The sequence below is a fragment of the Procambarus clarkii genome, chromosome 1, assembly GCF_040958095.1.
Source record: "Procambarus clarkii isolate CNS0578487 chromosome 1, FALCON_Pclarkii_2.0, whole genome shotgun sequence".
Taxonomy (NCBI): domain Eukaryota; kingdom Metazoa; phylum Arthropoda; class Malacostraca; order Decapoda; family Cambaridae; genus Procambarus; species Procambarus clarkii.
In genome coordinates, this window is record NC_091150.1 from 20,796,805 (window position 1) to 20,817,834 (window position 21,030).

Here is a 21,030-nt window from a genome sequence, read left to right on the forward strand (position 1 = left end):
GGTAGTGTTCTCTGATTGTGCCCATGGAACCTCTGTTTTTTATTGGCTCTATTCTGCATTTCCATATCGTTCACTCCATGTTCATTGAATGTAATGAAATGCCAATTTCTGGGTGAGCCCCCAGTACCTACCTGATCCCTCACCCCTTCCTTCCAGGTAGTCGGGTGACTCTTGATGATGCATCTGCTCCATTCCAGAACTAACAGTTCAGATCCTTAAGAGGGTAAGCCTATTAACCACCATGGTGTTATTTCATATACAGTATAGTGAAAGATTATGCTTTTGATACTAGAATAACAATGTTAAAACAACACTTGCAACCCATGAAGCAAAACTTTGACCCAGCAGATAAAGAGATGCCTGGAGAGTAACGAATGCATCGTGTCAGTTATGTCAATATAAAGGGCAACAATTGAATCACTCTTGTCTACTGTAGATAATTAGACACTCACAGAAGGACTCAAGTGCGTGAGAACAGTAGCAACAGCAACCATCTGCTTCAAGTGGTCCTCGTAATCCAGGGCTCCAGCACTCTCTCTCTTTCTCCAGTTTGCTGCCTCTTGCTTTCGAGGGCCTCCTCCCAAAAAATAAATTGTTAGTTTGTTAACACATTGAACACAATACAGTAGCCCCTACAAAATTCAAGCCTCCACATAAAGATTCACTCTAAATAATTAAGCCATTTTACTATTGTATCACTCATTTAATATTTTAAATTTGTGCAGGCATTCTATATCTTGGTGCTAGAGTGGCTTTGTGGCCTTGCAAGCTTCTGGGGCCAGATTCACGAAGCAGTTACGCAAGCACTTATGAACCTGTACAACACAAAGAGTGTTGGGAAGACGGGACACCACGAGCGTAGCTTTCATCCTGTAACTACACTTAGGTAATTACATCTTTGCTCAATCTTTGGCTGATTTGTCTACAATTATTAAACAGTTAATGAGGTCTGAAGCACCAGGAGGTGATTTATAACAATAACAACAGTTGATTGGGAAGTTAAATAGCCTAAGCTACTCTATCCCTTCGAGATGTATTTATTGCTTATCTCAATAAACATACTTGAACTTGAATTGGGAAGTTTTCATGCTTGTAAACTGTTTAATAAATGTAAACAAAGCCGTCAAAGAATGAGGAAAGATGTACACGTTCGTAAGTGCTTGCGTAACTGGTTCATGAATCTGACCCCTGGGCTCCATCCCAGTGCCATTCAGGGTTTAATTCTTTTTCAAATTCAAAAGCATTGTTCATAAATATTTGTACATTTATAATTGTGTTAGTTTACAGAAAATTATAGTACATTATGTACATGATGAAATTCATAATAATAACATAACACAATCATTTTAATTATATATCATATAATCTAATTTAGATTTAGAAGCTATATTTGTCAGTGAAAAATCATTATAGTTATGGCTGGAGGGAATTACATTGTTACAGCCATACAAAAACTTACAGCTTACCTTTAGAGCAGTGATGCTAACATTGGTAAACATATACAGTATACCATACAACTTGGATGATGAGAAGAGAATTTGAAGGCCGACCAACTTATGTTCAGGAAACGTTTGAGAGTCAGTGATGTGTGAAGGTTTGAAAGAAAACTCTAATTGTGTATGCTGGATGAGCGAGTCCCTTTAGACAAAACAACATTCATCTGCGAATTACTTCATGTGTGGATGTACTCACATAGCTGTACTCGCCTAGTTGTGCTCGTGGGGATTGAGCTTTGGGTCTTTGGGCCCGCCTCTCAACTGTCAATCAACTGGTGTACAGATTCCTGAGCCTATTGGGCTCAATCATATCTACATTTGAAATTGTGTATGGAGTCAGCCTCCACCACATCACTGCCTAATGCATTCCATCTGTCAACTACTCTGATACTGAAAAAGTTCTTTCTAACATCCCTGTGGCTCATTTGAGAACTCAGTTTCCACCTATGTCCCCTTGTTCGTGTACCACCTGGTTAATACCTGGTTGATACCTGGTTGATGGGGTTCTGGGAGTTCTTCTACTCCACAAGCCCGGCCCGAGGCCAGGCTCGACTTGTGAGAGTTTGGTCCACCAGGCTGTTGGAGCGGCCCGCAGGCCCACATACCCACCACAGCCCGGTTGGTCCGGCACTCCTTGGAGGAAACTATCTAGTTTCCTCTTGAAAATGTCCCACCCGTGTTAAACCATTTATCTTTATCTACTCTGTCAATTCCTCTTGAGAATTTTGAAGGTAGTGATCATGTCTCTCCTAACTCTTCTGTCTTCCAGTGTTGAGAGGTTCACTTCCAGTAACCTTTCCTCATAGCTCATTCCTCTCAGCTCAGGCTCTAGCCTTGTGGCATACCTCTGAACTTTTTCTAACTTCATTTTGTGTTTGACTAGATGTAGACTCCACACTGGAGCTGAATATTCCAGCATTGGTCTGACATATGAGGTATACAAGGTTCTGAATGATTCCTTACACAAGTTTCTGAAGGCACTTTTTATGTTCACCAGCCTTGCATACGCTGGTGATGTTATCCTTTGAATGTGGGCTTCAGGGAACAGGTCTGGTGTGATATCAACCCCCCAGATCTTTCTCTCAACCTAACTCCTGAAGGATTTCCTCTTTCAGTTGGTACCTTGTGTTTGGCCTCCTGCTCCCTATCTTCACAACTCTGCACTTCCTCGTGTTAAACTCCAATAGCCAATTGTTGGACCATTCCTTCAGTCTGTCTAGGCCATCCTGTAGCCTCTTGCTGTCCTCCTCTGTCTTAATCCTTCTCATAATTCTAGCATCAACAGCAAACATTGAGAGAAATAAGTCTATACCTTCTGGAAGAGTATTCACGTACATCAGAAACAGGATAGATCCGAGTACAGAACACTACCGAGTACAGTATCCCAGTGATTACTCTTATGGGGGTCTACAAAAATTTTGACAAACTTGTGTCAAAAACTTTCTGTCCAAGAAAATGTGGTCTGCCCATCCACATTTGCAATCTCCTGCCCTGCCTGATGTGGACACCAGGTCAGGCAGGAGATTGCAGCTAGAGTGAGGATGGACCCCCAAGATATGTTTTGAACATTTCCTCCATTCATAATTTAGCTTACCAAGATCAGCATTTTGTAGGTCCGATAATTCACATCCATGCCCTTAGGCCCATGCTTTTGTTGATTCCACAGAGGTGTAGGTGGTCCCTCGGTAGCTCTTTATCCACATCCTACTCTATTCTTTCTTATGGGATTGAGCAGGATTTTTCTCCCAGAGAAGCTTGTGAATGAGCCGACTAGCTGGACAGAACCCCAGGTCACATGGGCTGCCATCTGTTGGTGAGTGTTTCTAGGCAGAGTGACATTACTGTGATGATGCAGCCTGTCCTCCCAAGGTTTCCCAACATCAAGAAAATGGTCAATTTAAATTGTCCTCTCTTAACTTACCAGAGGACCCAAAACAGAAAATGGGACAGTATGTCACATCCGCGTGAGCTGCTTTCAGTTTCTAGTATGACAATTTTTGGCCTTATGTAACGCATATGAGCAAAAAGCGACGTTCTATATAGGAGGCCAGGTTGGATGATGATTGTTTGGTTTACAAATATTTCCAATCAGTTGCTTGCTTTATATTACGGGTTTGATTTCTGGTGGGTTCTTTTGTTCCTGCAGGCCTCCTGGAGGCCTTTTGTGGCCTCCCATGACTGTTTATGAACCTTTCCAATGGGAGCAGAAAGAATCTTGCATTAGGAAGCAATTGAATGGAATACATAACTCAGAAAATGGATATAATCTAGAATGCTACTTTTTGTTTCCTCACCTGCTGTTGCCGAATTCTCAACACTCTGGCCTGATTGTTCTGCTGTAGACTGTTGCAACAATACTTGCAGGGGGCCCTGGGGAATAGAAGAATATTTTAAATTAATTACTTTACGAAGTAAAAATTGAGCACAGAATGTAATGAACTACCCTTTTCTGGTGGGTCCTCAATAGATCCCTGAACTTAACACTTTAGCGCACCCCGCTCGCCACCCCTCAACTGTGCGATATGGGACCCAGGGTGTCACGAGAGCGCGCGTAAATTCTGAAAAGTGTATACTCTCTTCAACTTTGTCACCTTAATTCTCGTCCTACGAGATTAAATTTGGTATCATTGTGTTCGCAATAGAATTCTCTACAGCACTAAATGCATATAAACTCCAAAAGCCCGGCTAATTACCCGCAGCAAACAGGGAAAGTGCGAACAAGTTACCCAGGAGCGCGCAAACGCGATAAAATGTTTTCACTATTTTCACTCTGGTCACCTCAATTTTTATCCTAAGTCTTTCATTTTGGTCTCATTGGGTTCGCAATAGAATTCTCTAGAGGATCATTAGCATATAAAATAAAAAATCTGGTCACGCTCCAACCGCCGACGAGTTGAAGACGGGCCACGCGTTAGCCGCGAGTGAGTGCTCAGCCGCCTTCCAGCTACACTCCCAATTCCCGCCCTTTTCAAGCCTTTCTTTCGCAATTTTCTTCCTGGAAGGGCCTTGTTCATGATCACTATCCATCGTGGCGTAAGCGTAGATAGTTTCTAAAGCCGCAGTAAGAAATATAGCCACGGAAAATTGCCGAAATGTTCACACGTTTGAGATGCGAGGGGAGGCGACATTGGTCACAACAGTGGAGCGAAAACAATGGGCTCACGGCATGTGCCAAGCTGCCTGAGGGCCACGAGGCTCAACAAAGAAAATGGGAAGGCATCGGCGCGCATTTTAAAATCAGTCCCCAAAAAATCGGATAAAAACCTGATTTTTGGCGATTATTTAAAGTGGATGACGCAATGCTGCGTCATCCCCGGAATTACCGCCAGTAAACGGATGACGCAATGCTGCGTCATGCCCGGGTGAAAGTGTTAAGTACTGGTATAACCAAATCCCACTAGGCATCTGTACCTCCCTTCCTGGCACTAGCGGTCAAAAAAATACGCAACCAAAGCCAGAAAACCAGCGTTGAATGTAATGAAACGCCATTTTCTGGGTGAGCCCCAGAGGCTCCCTGGAGCTTATTGGGCTAATGTATGTTATATTAGACCGGGACATTAGCTAAGGAGTTCAGACCTACCAGGGACCTGCGCCAGAACCTGGCCCCTTCAGAGAGGTTTCAGGGAGCAATGGCACTGGAAAACCCTCTTGTGGTTGGGGTTTTCCTTATCTACCATTGACCGGGGTCAGGCACCCAGAAAGGTAGGCATGACAAAACAAACCCCACATGGTAAAAAAGTAAAACAAAAAACTGAACAGAGAGGTAGAAACTCCCTACAATCCCAAGGAAACAAGCAAACAAGCAAACATCACACTTTACTGCCGCGCCGATCGTCCGCCCTGAGAGGGGGAGGAGGGGGAGCCCCGAACCTCACCGCCCCAACTGCCTAGCATCAGTTCAGAAGCTAAGCTTCAACTAACGCGAAAAAAACGCCGACCGGTGGGAGGGAGGGTTGCCAGGGAGCCTCCGGGGCACACCCAGAAAATGGTGTTTCATTACATTCAAAGCTGGTTTTCTGTGGGGAGCCCCTACGGCTCCCTGGAGCTTCATACCCGAAGAGAAGGAAAAGAAAGGGCTGACCCGGGAGGCGTCTGCCACAAACTCCGCAACACGAAGTTGAGACAACAGGCTGCAACCTGCAACCCAAAGCAACACAAGAATGCACAGGAGCAGACAAGCGCACAAAGAACAGGCGGCGAGGAACCTGTGTGATCCCCAAATCCTCACGCCCGAAATGAGCCCTAGACATCACCAACATGGCAGCGAAAGCTGCAAATGACTGAACGGCACGGGTGCAAAGAAAGACCGCAGGCTAGAAGACTTAAAAACTCTGCGGACGACCTGGAGACCCGAGCCCTGAAACAGAGAACGAAGGAAACTGGAGAAACCCAAAGTGCATCCCCAGTCACGGTACGCAGGTAACGGCAAAGAGGCGCAACCGGACAACACAGGACGCACCCCCGGCCAAACCAACCAATCATCAAAAACCCAAGAACCCCTCCGGAAAGCAGCCGTCTCGACCGTCGCCAGAAGGACGAAGAAAGGCTCAAACGTACAAACCTACCACCAGTACCAAAAGATCAGAAACCCCTGCACCAGAAGAGAGCCGGAAGCTCACCGACCCGACCCGACCCCCAGAGGCCCATGCCAACAAAATATGGCCTATGAAAAACAATCTTGAACTGAAGGGGCTACCACAAACTAAGGCGAAGAAACATAAGAGGGCACCCTGATCAAGGACCAGGACTGCTCAGGCGACGCATGAGCAGGCCGGAGGTGAAACAAAACACGAGAAAGCATACGGAATGGATCGGATGTGACGTCCACCCCAAACGCAAGCCGGAGTGGCTCCGACAGCGCCACAAGATACGAGGCGACAATAAGAAGCACCAAATAACAGTCCTGAAAACACAAGAAAGGACAAGACAACCCAATGCGAAAGAGAAGACAACCTACGAAGAGCAAGAAAATGGCGAATAGAAACACCAGGAACGTCATACTGTCGCCGAGACGAAGCTCGGCGACAGTATGAAGAAGACCCTCGGGTTTGGACACCGAGCAAGCAGCGCCTGAAACCAAGGCTGGACCAGCCACCAATGGGCAACTCTTCCCTGTTAAGTCTCCAAGCAAGCCAGGACCTGGAGCAACAGCTGAACTGGAGGAAAGAGGTACAGGTAACCCCACCTCGCCCGGTCCAACCGAAAGGCATCAACCCTAACAGCCTCGCAGTCGCGGAAGGGCGCCACGTATACCAGGAGATGCCTCAACCACGCTGACGCGAAGAGATCCACTTCCAGAATCCCGAATGTCTGGCACAGCCAACTGAAGGAGTCGACCGTCCATTCCGTGGAAAGGGGAAGGAAATGAATCAGGCATTCCGTCAGGACATTGGGACACCCCCCCCCCCCCCGGATGTGAACTGCCAGGAGGGCCAAACCCCGAGAACTCAGCAGACGAGTCACCCGAAGTGACCAGCCCCAAAGAGCCAAAGACCGCATCAAAGTGACCAGCCCCAAAGAGCCAAGGAACGCATCGAACCCCCTTGGTTCAGGCAATGAACTACCAAGGAGCAGTCCGAATGGAGCTGGATCGTTGATCCGCAAGCGACACGAACCCTCTGGAGCGACACCCACACTGCCGCGAAGTCCTTGACTGTACTGTGAGGCTGACGGAAGGACGGACCCCACAGCCCCTTTCCGGCCTGGTGAGCATTGGTCACAAAGCCCTAGCCAAAAGACGACGCATTCGTGTACACATCGAGCGAAGGCTCGGGTAGGCACCAAGGCAATGAACCCCAAAAAGGAAGCCAGCGACGCAGCAACCAACGCAAAGCTTCCGAAGGCCGAACCCAACGGTCGCGAGAAAGTTGAAAGGGAAGTCCCTGAAGGAACCAGAACAGTCGACGAAGCTACACCCGTCCTGGCGGGTAGATCATCATGGAAAGTTCAGGTTCCCGCACAAACTCTCGAGCAACTGCCTCGTGACCCGGGAGCCCCTCAGGAACAGACGAAGGCGGGAACGCAGACGGAGCAAAGCCACCGGAGGAAGAGACAAGGAAGCGGAACGAGCATCCCAAACCAGACCCAGCCAAGACCGAACCTGAGAGGAAACCAGATGGGACTTCCTTCAGTTCACCAAGAACCCGAACCCGGTGAGCTGGGAAAGAATCAAATCCCTGGCGAGCAGACACTTGGACTTGCTGGGAGCCAAAACCAGCCAGTCGTCGAGGTATCTTCATGAGGTTATCTTGAGATGGTTTCGGTGCTTAGAGTCCCCGCGGCCCGGTCCTCGACCAGACCTCCTTTTTGTTACACACCCCCAGGAAGCAGCCCGTAGCAGCTGTCTGTCTCCCAGGTACCTATTTACTGCTAGATAACAGGGGCATCAGGGTGAAAGAAACTTTTCGCCCATTTGTCTTCATCCCACCGGGGATCGAATCCAGAACCTCAGGACTACGAATCCGAAGAGCTGTCCACTCAGGTGTCAGAACCTGAACACCTAAAAAACGCAGGCGAGCCACCACAACCCGAGTAAATTGCAAGTTTTTAGTTGTTTGTTTCTTACCATGTGGGGTATGAATGTTATGCCTACCTTTCAGGGTGCCTAACCCTGGTCGATGGCAGATAAAGAAAACCCCCAACCACAGGAGAATTTTCCAGGGCCATTGATCCCTGCAACCTCTCTGAAGGGGCCAGGTTGTGGCTCGTGGTCCCTGGTAGGTCCAACTCCATAGCTAATGTCCCGGTCTAACATATTACACATTAGCCCATCCAGAGCCGAAGGGGCTCCCCCCCCCACAGAAAAACCAGCGTTGAATGTAATAAAACACCATTTTCTGGATGAGACCCAAAGTTTCCTTGGAGCTGATGTGTGTATATATTAGACCACGGCAACAGTTAATCGATGGAGTTCTAAGTCTACTGAGGACCAGCACCAGAATCTGGCCTCCTCAGAGTGGGTCAAGGAGCAATGGCATATAGACACCCCCATGTAATTGGAAGCAGTCTATGTTTGCCATCTACCAGGTCAGGCACCCAGAAAAGTAGGAAATCTCAAACAAACTCCTGCTGGTTAAAAATTGCTAACCGAAAGCCAAACTAACATGCAGAACTCCCCAATCAAAAATAAGCAAACAAGCATGACGTCACCACAGCCACCGCGCCGCTGTCTATGTAAATCCCCCCCTCCCCAGGTGGGGGAAAGGGGGGTACCAGACGTTCTGCCCCGGACGTATTGATAGGTGCCGGTGGCGTCTATGAATACCGGTTATTTAACCCCAGTTCACTGGCTGCTGTGATTGGATGACATAGATTTGTTGTACAGCTTAGATAATTCAACAACCTGTGTACCATTTTCATGTTTATGAATGATCTCTTATTTTTCCTCTATGGTCATCCTAACATGTGTTTTCTTAGGTTGAACCTTACACTGACTTTCTTGGGACTCATGGCATGGTATATAATAATTACTTTATGTTTAAAAACCAAACAAACTGAAAAAAATGAGATTCTTTACAAGGAATTCAAGCGTGATCGTCACTATGCGGGAAGCACTGGTAAACTGAAGCGCGGTCACCCGAGCCACCAGGAACCACATGTTCGGTTGACTTAATCATGTATCAACAAATTTGCAAAGCGAGGCAAAGCTCGCACACTGATTCAAATTTTTCAAAGAAATTGAGCTCTTAATCCCAAAAATTTGTAAAGTGGGGCATTCGTAAACCAAGATTCCACTGTACTGTATTGACAACTATATTGCTTTCAAGAGTGGGACCCAGTTTTCTGGGTCCAGGATCATTTTTAGATCCTCTTTAGATGCCATGATCACTGTGGCCTCGTTCTTGTGACTATGTAAATCAACAGGTCCAACTGTTTTTGCTCTGTTGATTGGGGCTGCAATTTCATGTTCTGTACACTTATATACTCCAAGGAGCTTGACTTTCAGTTTTGTTTTGTTAGTCATGGTGGACTATTGATTTCATCCTTAGCGTTCACTGCCCACTGAGTTCCCTCTGGCAACGCAGTTGCTGTGGCGCAGTGGTAAAACACTCGCCCAGCGCTTCGCGAGTGCTTTGGCCTAGGTTCGTATCCTGGTCAGGGAGGATTGACTGGGCTCTAATCCTTAACTGTAGCCTCTGTTCCCCCAGCAGTGAATGGGTACCTGGATGTTAAACGATTTGGTGGGTCATAGCCCGGGGAAAAATTAAGATTAAGGACCTGCCTGAAACGCTATATGTGCTAGTGGCTTTACAAGAATGTACGTACAAGAATGTAAGAATGCCTCAATAGCTCAGGTTGTCAATGGGTAGTGTTGTTGCACTTGCAATTTGTTGTAAGCGATGATCCCATTACATTACATCACATCAAAACTGTCCATAGTATCCTGGACTTGCCAACATGTCCTAACACATGCTAGGGATGAAAACTGTAGGGAGTTAGTGAGGGGTGTAAACTAAGAAATAAAATACATGAAATTATATAAACATTATAGAAGCAAATCTTTAAAAGAATGACTTATTACGAAAACAACACAGGAAGCAATATTAACCTGAAGTGCCCAGAGCCACAGCTGCTGGACCTGATTCACTGTGACATAAGAATCAGTTCCCTTGTCCAAGTCAACCTTCACTGACCCCAACAGTGATCCCAGGAGAGTATACGCATGCTCCACCACCACACCTGTGGAATAAACATTTATTACCGTAAATATGTAAAAACCATAGCCCAGAGAGAGACGACAAGTGACAAGACAAAACAATATAATAATCACAGTTTTCATGACTAGTCCTGGTCATGCACAATGATGGTAAAAACTTTCCACAAGTCTAAAATCAAAGCAAACATGTCACAGATAAGGAACTAAAACCATTACAGATGTATACACATTACGTGGAACACAGCATAATGGACATTCTCCACACTCAGAAGAATGCAGTCAAATTAATAATAAATCATTTTGATCACATGCACATACCTGGACAATAGTGTACTGGTAGCCAGGAAAATGTGATTAGTAAAAGTTAGGAAACGGATGGACTGGTATGACCACAAGCTAGAACCTGGACCCATCTAATGAGACACAGAGAGACGTAGCACTATGATAAAATTATCAGTGACTTTTAATCACATCCATCACAAACAGGGAAGCACCCACAAGGTCAGCAAAACAAAACAGACTGGTAATAAAGAATATGGATACCTCAAAATCACCAAAATCTCCAACTGTGAGATTTACCCTTTCACCATCTGGCATTTATGGAGCTTATGGGTCACATCTGGCACCCCACGTTGGGCACCAGATGTGAGATTACTGTTTTCTCCACCTGACAATGACTGGAGCTTATTTACTGTTAAGTGCCCTAGCCCCAAATTGGTATGCCAGATGTGAGAATATACTTTCAGGTCGACTGCAACCACACACCCAGACTCCATGCAGGGTGGCCAGATGTGTTAAATGAGCGATCTGAAAGGAGAGAGATAGGCGAGAACAACCGCCAAAGGTCCCCCAGTACAGGAAAAGGATGAAGACCAAGGTGGTCTTCCCCTCCACAATGCACCACAAGACCTTCTCTCACTGGGTCGTTCTCTCTGCATCTCGCTTGCAGAGAATAAAGTGGGTAGAGGACGGGTCCTCACACCGAATTTGATATTCAGTAATAAGGGTTAAGGGCTGGAGCCCGAACCAGCTCAAGTGCCTCTTCAGGACAACTGTAAGGTAATAAATGGGGGCAGTACTGCAGAATGAGGGAATGACATAAAGGCCTGTGTAAACAGAATAACAATATTTATTCAACAACTTAATGTCTAATACACTGTCCCACACTTTACGTTAAACTAAGAGTGTCACTCCAAATCAGACAAACACCACTTTGCAGTAGGCCTCCTTGACCCACCACCTGACAGGTGTATCCCATTATAGGTGGGTCGACACAAAGTCTCGAGCCACTGGACAGGTCATCAACAACAATGAACTGACCTGAAACACTTCGTGTACACTCTTGTCAAATCAATCACTTCACCAACACACTACATCAACATATGAAAATGCGTTCACAACAATGTCACAAAGACAATTTCCACAATAACACACCCACAAGTAATTTACCTTACTTTACTCAATTCCACTAAGACATACAATAACACAACTAAATTACTTTAACCGCAATGTGACAAAGACATTCAATCAATTGCGTTAACACGTCACTCAGATGACCATCAAATATATTAACAATTAATTGCTCAATTAATTTACGTTATGTAAACACCAACAATTACATTAATCACTGTCACTCAGACAATTAACAATCACTTAACTCACGTTATATTAGTGTTTATCACATAGATGAAACAATCAATTAACAACTTGATATGCTGTCAACTGACAGCTACCAATCAATAAAGATACTGACTTTACTGATTATGTTAGTGAAATCTTTGTTATCGATTCATTAAGACAATCCAACACCGCATAATACACACATGTCAGTAGTTTCAAAGCGTTATATGACAAAGAGTGCTGGGAAGACGGGACACCACGAGCGTAGCTCTCATCCTGTAACTACACTTAGGTAATTATACAATAAACGCAATAATGAGAATCAATACTTGTCACAGAGACAAAATAAACTGATGAGTAACGCTAAACAATTACGTGTCACCCGACACATCACACAATGACTTACTCAAATACTGGATCTAGTCAATCACACCTTACACGCTTAAATTACAGCTGATCCTCGATGATGTTCAGTTACCTGGATGGTGATGATAAATCCTGATAATAGAGGTTGTACTACACAGGGCTAATAGAGGGCTGTACTACGCACAGAGATCAGCTATACAGAGCCCCAGCGAAAGTTGCAACAATTTCCTAACAGTCACTGTTTACTACGTGAAGTACAGCTGAGTCACTCCTTGATCACCCCGTTTTCTATCGATTAGAGGCGAGGAGAGACATACTGCTTCTCATAGCCTCCGTTTTCTGTTGGTGGCCCGTGAATACACACATGAATGCAGGATTTTTGTTGATGGAAATCTAATCCTCTGGACCTCAGTAATATTCCACCGATCCAGTGCCTGGAATAATTACTGGTGCGAAGGTAACAATACTTCAGGACAAGGGCAAATAGAGGCCTTCCTTCAAGCTCATGAAGGTGGCCTGCTGTCTCCCTGAATGTTCTGACCAGCACATGACCCCTCAGGCAAATGCCTGGAGGCTGTGACGTCAGTGGTGAAACCTCGAGGACAACGAAAGAGGAGTGCCACCACAATGTAGGCAAGCCTAATAAGCAGCTAAGCAGACCTCTGTCCACATACAGAAAACACCAGAAAATTAAATAAAGAACAAGCCCCCGAAAGCACATCACAAGTAAACTAGCAGCCGGAGAGAAACGTCAGCCGTCGTATAGGTAGTAAGCAGACTACGCCAGCCGCAGTGCCCCCCTTTTCCCCAGCCAATAACACTACCCTACCGGAGCAACACAGAAAGCCCCAGACCCCCGATTAACCCCAAAGGTGAAGACAACATCAAGCAACGAAGCCCTCAAATGGAGAGTGAATCCCGAATGTCCAGGGAACATAACCCTGACACGCAAGGGTAGTACTCATGGAGAACCTAGGGAAGGGGTGCTCTAGGTGCATGTAGCTCCAAGTACAAAACACCTGGCCACCACACCACACACACACACACACACACACAGCTGGCACAGCCACATAGGGCAAAATCCAGAACAGGAACTTTAGGCCAGAGGTGACTGAGAGACCGCCAGCACATCAGGATTAGAACTGAGGTGGTGGGCAGCCGGCTCCCCCTCCCCCTTTTTTGGGGAAGAGGGGGATGGGATATGCTAACAAGCGGAAGTACTAGTTGCGGGCAGGGTTGCTAGTTTCTTTCATTTTATTTTATTTTCTTTCGGCGGAGTTTCTTCTCTCTGGTAGCTTGATACCTGCTTGATGGGATTCTGGGAGTTCTTCTACACCCCAAGCCAGCCCAAGACCAGGCTTGACTTGTGAGAATTTGGTCCACCAGGCTGTTGCTTGGAGCGGCCCGCAGGCCCATATATCCACCACAGCCCGGATGGTCCGGCACTCCTTGAAGAAAACTATCTAGTTTTCTCTTGAAGATGTCTATGGTTGTTCACACAATTCTGATTGTCCCACAATTGTGGTTGTCCTCCCCACGGTTGTGGCTGTAGGTCGCAATTTTACCAGCTAGTTGTTTGTTTTGGTTCGCCTATCTTTCTGGGTGCCCACCCCAGTCGATGGCAGAATACGATATACTTTAAATGTAAAGTTCTCATACACCATTGCTCCCTGCACCTCTCTGAGGGGACCAGGTTCTGGCTTGTGGTTCCTGTAGGCATAAGAACTGTTACTGATGACCTCAAACTAATATACCACATACTGTATCAGTTCAGATAGCCGGAGCCGACGACGGGGCTCCCCCAGAAAACATTAGAAAGTTTTCTTTTGTAAACAGTGGTCAACAGTTGGAACAAGCTAAGTGAGAAGGTGGTGGAGACAAAAACCGTCAGTACTGTAGTTTCAAAGCGTTATATGACAAAGGGTACTAGGAAGACGGGACACAGCTAGCTCTCATCCTGTAACTACACTTGGGTAATTACCAGGAACCAATGCCAGTGAATTCAAGCCATCATGGAGCTTGTCCACAAACAGCTCCACAACTGCCAAAACACACATGATGGCTGCGAAGTGGACCTATGCACTGTGGCCTTACAACAGTAGAGGCTCCAGAGACCACAGGCAGCAGCACATGGAGTTGCCACTTACCTACCCTGGGAAGCACCAGACCAAACAAACAGTACTTCAGCATTGCATAGGGAGCAGTGCCTAGGACCAAGAACACCTGAAAGATGGAACTAACTACCTGCCACTCAAGCTTTCATGTTTGACAAAACCCATGCCAAGCCCCCAGGGTAAGAAAAGGGTTGTCATCCAAACAGGATGAATTGGAAACCTCATACCATAACCAATAGGAAGCAGCAGATCCAACCTCAAAGATGGTCAGATTCATTAAAGAATCAAGGTCCAAATTCTGCAAAAGGAGCTGAATCAGGTTCACCCATATCACAGAAGGAGCAAGGTGGAACAATGGCAACCTCCAGAAATAAGATGAGTACATGGAACTGAATGTAACACAGAAAATAACACTGGGGAGGGGGAAGCAGTTGAATAATCAAGCTCATACATTGAAGTGGGGTAGGAGAAATCCATCCAATGGAGCAATATCCTCACCCGATGGAACTAAGTCCACAGAGGGTTAGAGGGCACCCATTGACCCTTATCAAGCTTCCACCACACCACTAGCTCTGGAATCCAGCCAAGATGATCATGGGATGGACCCATATTCCATGCTCGATGCTTGAGACAATAAGGTAACATCGAAAGGAGAAAGATCAGCACTTGATATCGGTTGTGAAGGCGAAGGCTCAGCATCTCAAGGAAGAAGGGATGGCTTAACCTCTTCTACTGTCGAAGTGGATGGAGCCACCCCGAGAGGTACTCAGATCTACCGCCAAAGATAAACCCAGACCCGACTTAAAAACCCATTGAATACTTTGGAGCCAGAACCAGGGTAGGGAGAGGAATCAGAAGATGGTGAATCACATAAGCAAGGGAAAGAAGAGGAGGGGTGGCTGAAGCCCAGGAGGAATACACCAACACCTCCAAATTTGGGATCTTAACCACCACAGATCCCAAATTAGATGCCATCTTCAGGGCATCCTCTTGAGTTATACACCAGGAACCACAAATACAGGAAAAGCAAGCCCACAAAGAGGCAGTTGCTTGGTAAGCCTCTTGTTATGAGGAAGGCTCAGATCATATGAACACAATGCACTCAGGTCAGTATCACCGGAAACAGATAGAATGGCGGAGGCAAACACAATGGCCATCAGCATGTAGTAAGGCTGACGAGCACTTTTCAAACTCTCATATAGCAAGTGCAGGTTCGACGGATCAGTCCAAGATGAGACATGCCGTTATGGGAGTTACCAGGGAGTTACCAGGGCCTGAAGGTAACTAGCAAAGCATGATGCCCAGGCACTAGGGATGCTCATTGAAACAAAAGACACCAAATGCAGCCGAGGATAACATGGTTATCGAGGGTGTCCACACCATATCATATGAACAAGCATGCGAACTCCAAATAACAACCAATCAGAATGGCCCCAGAGGAATCAACAACTCGTGCACTACTTCAGGCGAGGCTCTCCACTCCAGTCACCCAGCCTCTGAGGGGTAGACTCCCGAACACACTAGTAAAGTAACTATCAGTGCAGGGGCAAGGTTAGATGAACACCTAGGGAACGAGTAACCTAAATAACTAGAGCTCGAAGCAAATAATATGCTATGTCTGTGCAAGATTGCCGACAGATAAACACATGTTCATGAATCAAATACTAAAGATTTGAAATGATAAACAAGCAAATGACTCCCACAGGACACTGAAGAATGACTGCCACTTAACCGAGAAAAAAGTGGAACTTGCTATGATGAAACAGCTACAAAATTTCTACACAGTGGCACATCAGTATCAGGACTGACCAAGAAGCCGGCTGATGGCTGGGAGCTCTGGGTCACCTGGTGGTGGCCATTTGCACTAGGGAGGGTCAAGCAAGTGTCAAGTGAACCATTTGTCATGAATGAATCGTCGCAGAGTTGTTTAGCTGTTTCAATGCTTTCTTTTCTATGACCCGTGCAGTTGCCTGTATTGCCTCACATCCTTTCCAGTTGCTTTACTGGTGCGAGTAATCGTAGCAATCCCTCAGTTTCTGCACGTCTGTGAGGAGGTCAGGTTCTGGCTCTGGTCCCTATTAGGCCAACAGGATTCATATGACTGATGTGACCCAGTAGTGGGAAGGCATCTCAGTGAGAGAGCTTCAGGGAACTTTCAAGGGGCTACCCTGGAAAACTGATAACAGGAATAGTACCTGGATCCGGAGACATTAATGCTGGGTCCAGACCATCTCCAGTCTCAGACGTCTTCAGAGACTCTGGCAGTAGTTGTGTACTCCTGGAATGAGGTAGCTCACGTACAGCATCACTACAAACACTAATCACGTGCTGAATGAGGGGCAGGCTCTCATGAATGATGCTCAGATGTTCACTCACTAAGGCACTTAACACCTTTAGTGACTGCAGCTGCACCTGAGAAACAACAATTAATCTCAGAAAAAAACAGCAACAAATGTAATGAAACAACTCTTTCTGGTAAAGCCCGGTGACTCCCTGAAGTTATTTTGCTGAGATTGATCCATGTTAAGAGGTCACATCAGTCATGGAAGTTATGTTTGGCATATCGAAGACCAAAGCCAGAACCTGGGTCTTCCCCTCACAAAGGCACAGAGGGAGAGTAACAATTCACAACCCCACTGGGAAAGCATCCAGAAATTCAACAAACCTTTACAGACAACTGGAGGGTTCACTGAAAACAAAGCCTAAAACCATCCCAAAGAAATTCCACAATGTTTCACACAGAACAAAAGACTTACTTAAACTAGCTCAAAACTCATTAATACTGGCTGATATCACCAGACGACCCAGCACCTACCTGCACACGGCCAACTCCACATGTCAATTTTAGAGCTAATGTACCAAAGAACATGGCAGGAAGGGCAGGAAGGGAGAAAGGGAGGGAGGGAGGGAATCGGAGCCAACGGGGTTCTACCGGAAAGTGGTGCTTCACTGTATTCAATGCTAGGTTTTGTCAGGGGGAAGGTTCCCTCCCCCCCCCAACCTGAAGTTATCTTGACTCCTGAAAACTAACTAACCACAGAGAACAAAAATGGGACTTAACAGGCATGATGAAAGGAAGCATGCACTAGAATAAAGTTGAGAATACTGGCCCAGAGACGGGGCATAATGCAACACAAGCCCAATTAGGACCAGGAACATTAACCAAACAACAGGCAGCCAAAAACCCCCAAGCCTGAATACCAGTTCAGGATTTGGAAAATACCAATGCCAAAGCAGTGCATTTACAAACATCATGGGTCTGCAGGCGGGCTAGAGTCAAAGTCACTGTGAACAACCTGGGAAATGCAAGCTTTGGAACAGGTGAACAAGTAAATAGGGTCAATCAGTAAAGCAGCCACTAATGGAGAACTGGTGGTGCACTGGGTAGCAGTTAAGAACCACCACTGGACAAGAAATAATGCGCCCAGATTGAACCAACCAAGTATCAAACACCAAACGACCCCTTCAGAGGGGTCAGACTTGACCTTTACCTCCAGAGAAGAGCCCGAAGTTCCCCAACCCTACATCCAGAAGAGAGAACCAACAAAAACACAGTTCCGAGAAAGGCATCACAAGCCGAAGAGGAACCATAAACCGAGACAAAGAGAGAAAGACCAAAACCTTGACAAGAAATCGAGGAGCATGAGCTGGCCGGAGCTGAAAAAAATGCACTGGACAACTTGTGGAATGGCACTGAAGAGGTATTGATGCCAGTTCCATCAGTGCCAAACAACAAGTAGTATTAGGCATGAGATGCCGATCGAGAAGCAACTAAGAGAAAGAGGAAAGGATGACCTTCACTGAAACTGAAGATGACAAAGAGACAGACATTGGCAAAATGAATGCCAAGCAACTTCATATTGCTGCCATGAAGAAAGATGCAGGTGGGACAAGAGGAACCAAGTCACCTGCCCACCACAGACCAGAAAAAAACTTGAGATGTGTAGAGGAAAGGAGATGGTTGAATCAGTTAAATACCCTGTAGGTTCTTCTGCTGAAAGAGGTGGAGCCACAGAAAAACCTCCAGATTAGGACGCCAGGTGAGATATGCCGGAAACCAAGACTGGGTCAGTCATCAAGGAGCCAGAAGGATCACCAAACCTAAGTACAACTACAGACTGGACAGAACCTGTAGCAATAAATGAACCAGGGAAAAACCAGCGTTGAATGTAATGAAACACCATTTTCTGGGCAAGTCCCAGAGGCTCCCCATAGATATACCGGGCTGATATCTATGTATTAGACTCTGGTATCAGTCAATATGAATGGAGTTCTAACCTATTGAGAACCACGAGACAAAACCTGGCCCCCCTCAGGGAGGCACAAGGAGCAATGGCCTATTGAAATCCCCGTGTGATTGGAAGCATTCATGTCTGCCATCTACCGAGTTAGGCACCCAGGCGGTGGTAGGCGTCCCAAAACAGATCCCATCCGGTGAAACAGTGCTACCTAAAACTGAACTGCTAAGCAGAACTCCCCAATCAGAAAACAAATAAAGAAGTATGACATCACATCCACCTCTTCACTGCCTGTCTACGCAGCTTCCCCCTCCCTAGGAGAGGGAAGGGGGAGTCCCAGACCCCGTGCAGGCTATCGACCCTCAGTTCAGAGGCTGAATGTCAAAACACGCAAAAAAAAACGACATGTGGGTGGGAGGGAGGGAGGGTTGCCGAGGAGCCTCCAAGACTTGCCCAGAAAATGGTGTTTCATTACATTCAATGCTGGTTTTCTGTGAAGAGCCCCAACAGCTCCCCGCAGCTATACAACCAAAGACAAATAAAAGAGCGACTTACCCGGGAGGCGGCCGCCACTCGCCTCAACGTGAAGTCGAGACAACTAGCTGCAACCTGTGACCCAAAGCAACAGACGCCTGACTAGGGCCAGGAAAATGAACGCTGTAACGGGCGGCCAGGACCCTGTTCGACCTCCAAAATCCTCGCACCAGAATCCTCCAGCCTGTGGTGGCGTTGGGCGGATCCTCCCCTGCACTGTGTCAGGTCATCTTGGAGTGGGTGTGCTTGGGCGTGGTCAAAAGGACCCAGTCCGTCAGGTAGGCTCCTGCCTGTTTCCAGTGCCACAACGGGATTGTGCAGATCTGCAATTCATTCTGGATTTGTTCCGACTGAACCACTGGATTCCTTGCCCCTCTTTTCGGATGACCACTCTCTCAGGTCCAGCTTCTTTTGAAGCAGGGTGCCTGGATGGTGTCCCTGGACCTCAAGGAAGACCGAAGCCAAATGCCTCCTCAACCAAAAAGGGAAAGAACTGAACCGACGCCGAAAGGGAAAGAACCTGCATGTACAGCTCCACAAGGCCAACAACCCAAGAAAGCACAGGGGCAAATAAGCACGCATTAAGGGGCTCAAACTTGCTCCTCCCGCCCACCCTGCCAAATAAATCTGCAGAATGGCAGACGTTACTCCGCATTCAAGCGTGCAGGACCAACAGAACCCATACCATGCCCCAATGAAAAGAAAGGGCAGTCTGCCAGCCAGGAAGACTCCGGAACCTCCAAACGCACCCAATATGGGGAAGAAGAACCAAACTCAAAGAAGGATGAAACCAAAACAGAGGCAGAACCCGGGTCACGGAGGAGGTATGCAGCAAGAGCCTCCTGAACCTCCCGTGGAGATACGAGAGGCAGAAAACCTCCAGAAGGACGGGGCCGAGGAACCCATGGGAGCCTGGAACCGAACCCAAAACATACACATACAGGGAAGGAGGGTAAGAAAGCCCTCTCTCCCTGCAACAACAAGCCCCGTGAAGAGAGCACTAACACCCAAGCAGGGCAAAGGGGGGCCCAAGGCCCCCCAGGTCGACCCCTCCCTAGCCCTGGGATCCCTCGAGTCAGGACATGGGGCAGAGCAGTCCTCCAAACCCTCCACCCCCTGAAGAAAAGGTGGAGTCCAGGGGAAAGACTGAAAGGAGGGGGGAAGGGGGTCAGCTGGTGGGACCCACCAGCCTTGGCAGGAGGAGTCGGCTTGAATGTTTCCGTCCCCAACCCAAATGGGGCAGCCCCCGAAGCTGCCAAGTCTTAACACCAACTAAACCCCCCTCCGACTCAGAAACCCTCAGAAGTTTGGGAGTCAGAAGCAGGGGAAGGAGGTGCAGGATGAACAACAGGGAAAGAACCAGATTCACAAAGCAGTTACCCAAGTACTTACGAACATGTACATCTTTCCTAAATCTTTGACAGCTTTGGTTACATTTATTGAACAGTTTACAAGCATGAAAACTTCCCACTCAACTGTTGTTATTGTTATAAACAGCCCCCTGGTGCTTCAGAGCTCATTAACTGTTTAATAACTATAAACAAAACCGGCAAAGATTGAAAAAAGGTGTACATGTTCGTAAGCACTTACGTAACTGCTTCGTGGATCTGGGTCCAAGGAGCGCGGACTGAACCAAAGTCGAAGCGACTGACGTCCTCAGGTCTGGGTCCCTATAACCAAAGCGGGGCAGCCATGGGGCATCCGGGCGGGAAACCAACCTAGCGTGTTGCAGCAACTGAAACCTAGCATGCAACATGGATGCTGCCTGTACCCTAACAGTAATGCCATTAGAATAGTACTGGAGTACAAGCAGAGTACACTACTCGCAAGACTCCGAGGTCAAAGGTGTCGTTGACTAAACAGGCAGCATGACAGAGGCAAAAGAGGTGACTGTGACCCTGAGACAAGGACACACAGCAACCTTCGAACCCGCACAAGGCGAGTTGGAACCCAGGAGACACATCCAGTGGTCCACCGAGCCCCGACAGGGTTTTTCAGGGCCCATA

At 46.9% G+C, this 21,030-nt stretch overlaps 1 protein-coding gene across 2 annotated transcripts in view; it reads right to left on the reverse strand.

Moving 5' to 3' along the window:
* LOC123754231 (HEAT repeat-containing protein 6) overlaps positions 1–21,030 on the reverse strand; it is a gene marked incomplete at its 5' end in the record, with an annotated part of 62,459 nt that overhangs the window by 22,655 nt on the left and 18,774 nt on the right. The window contains 4 exon segments of one of the 2 annotated variants that reach the window (XM_069313180.1): positions 453–574; positions 3,791–3,866; positions 10,045–10,175; positions 16,448–16,664. In XM_069313180.1, coding sequence (XP_069169281.1) covers positions 453–574; positions 3,791–3,866; positions 10,045–10,175; positions 16,448–16,664 — 546 coding nt within the window. 2 annotated transcript variants of the gene reach the window in all.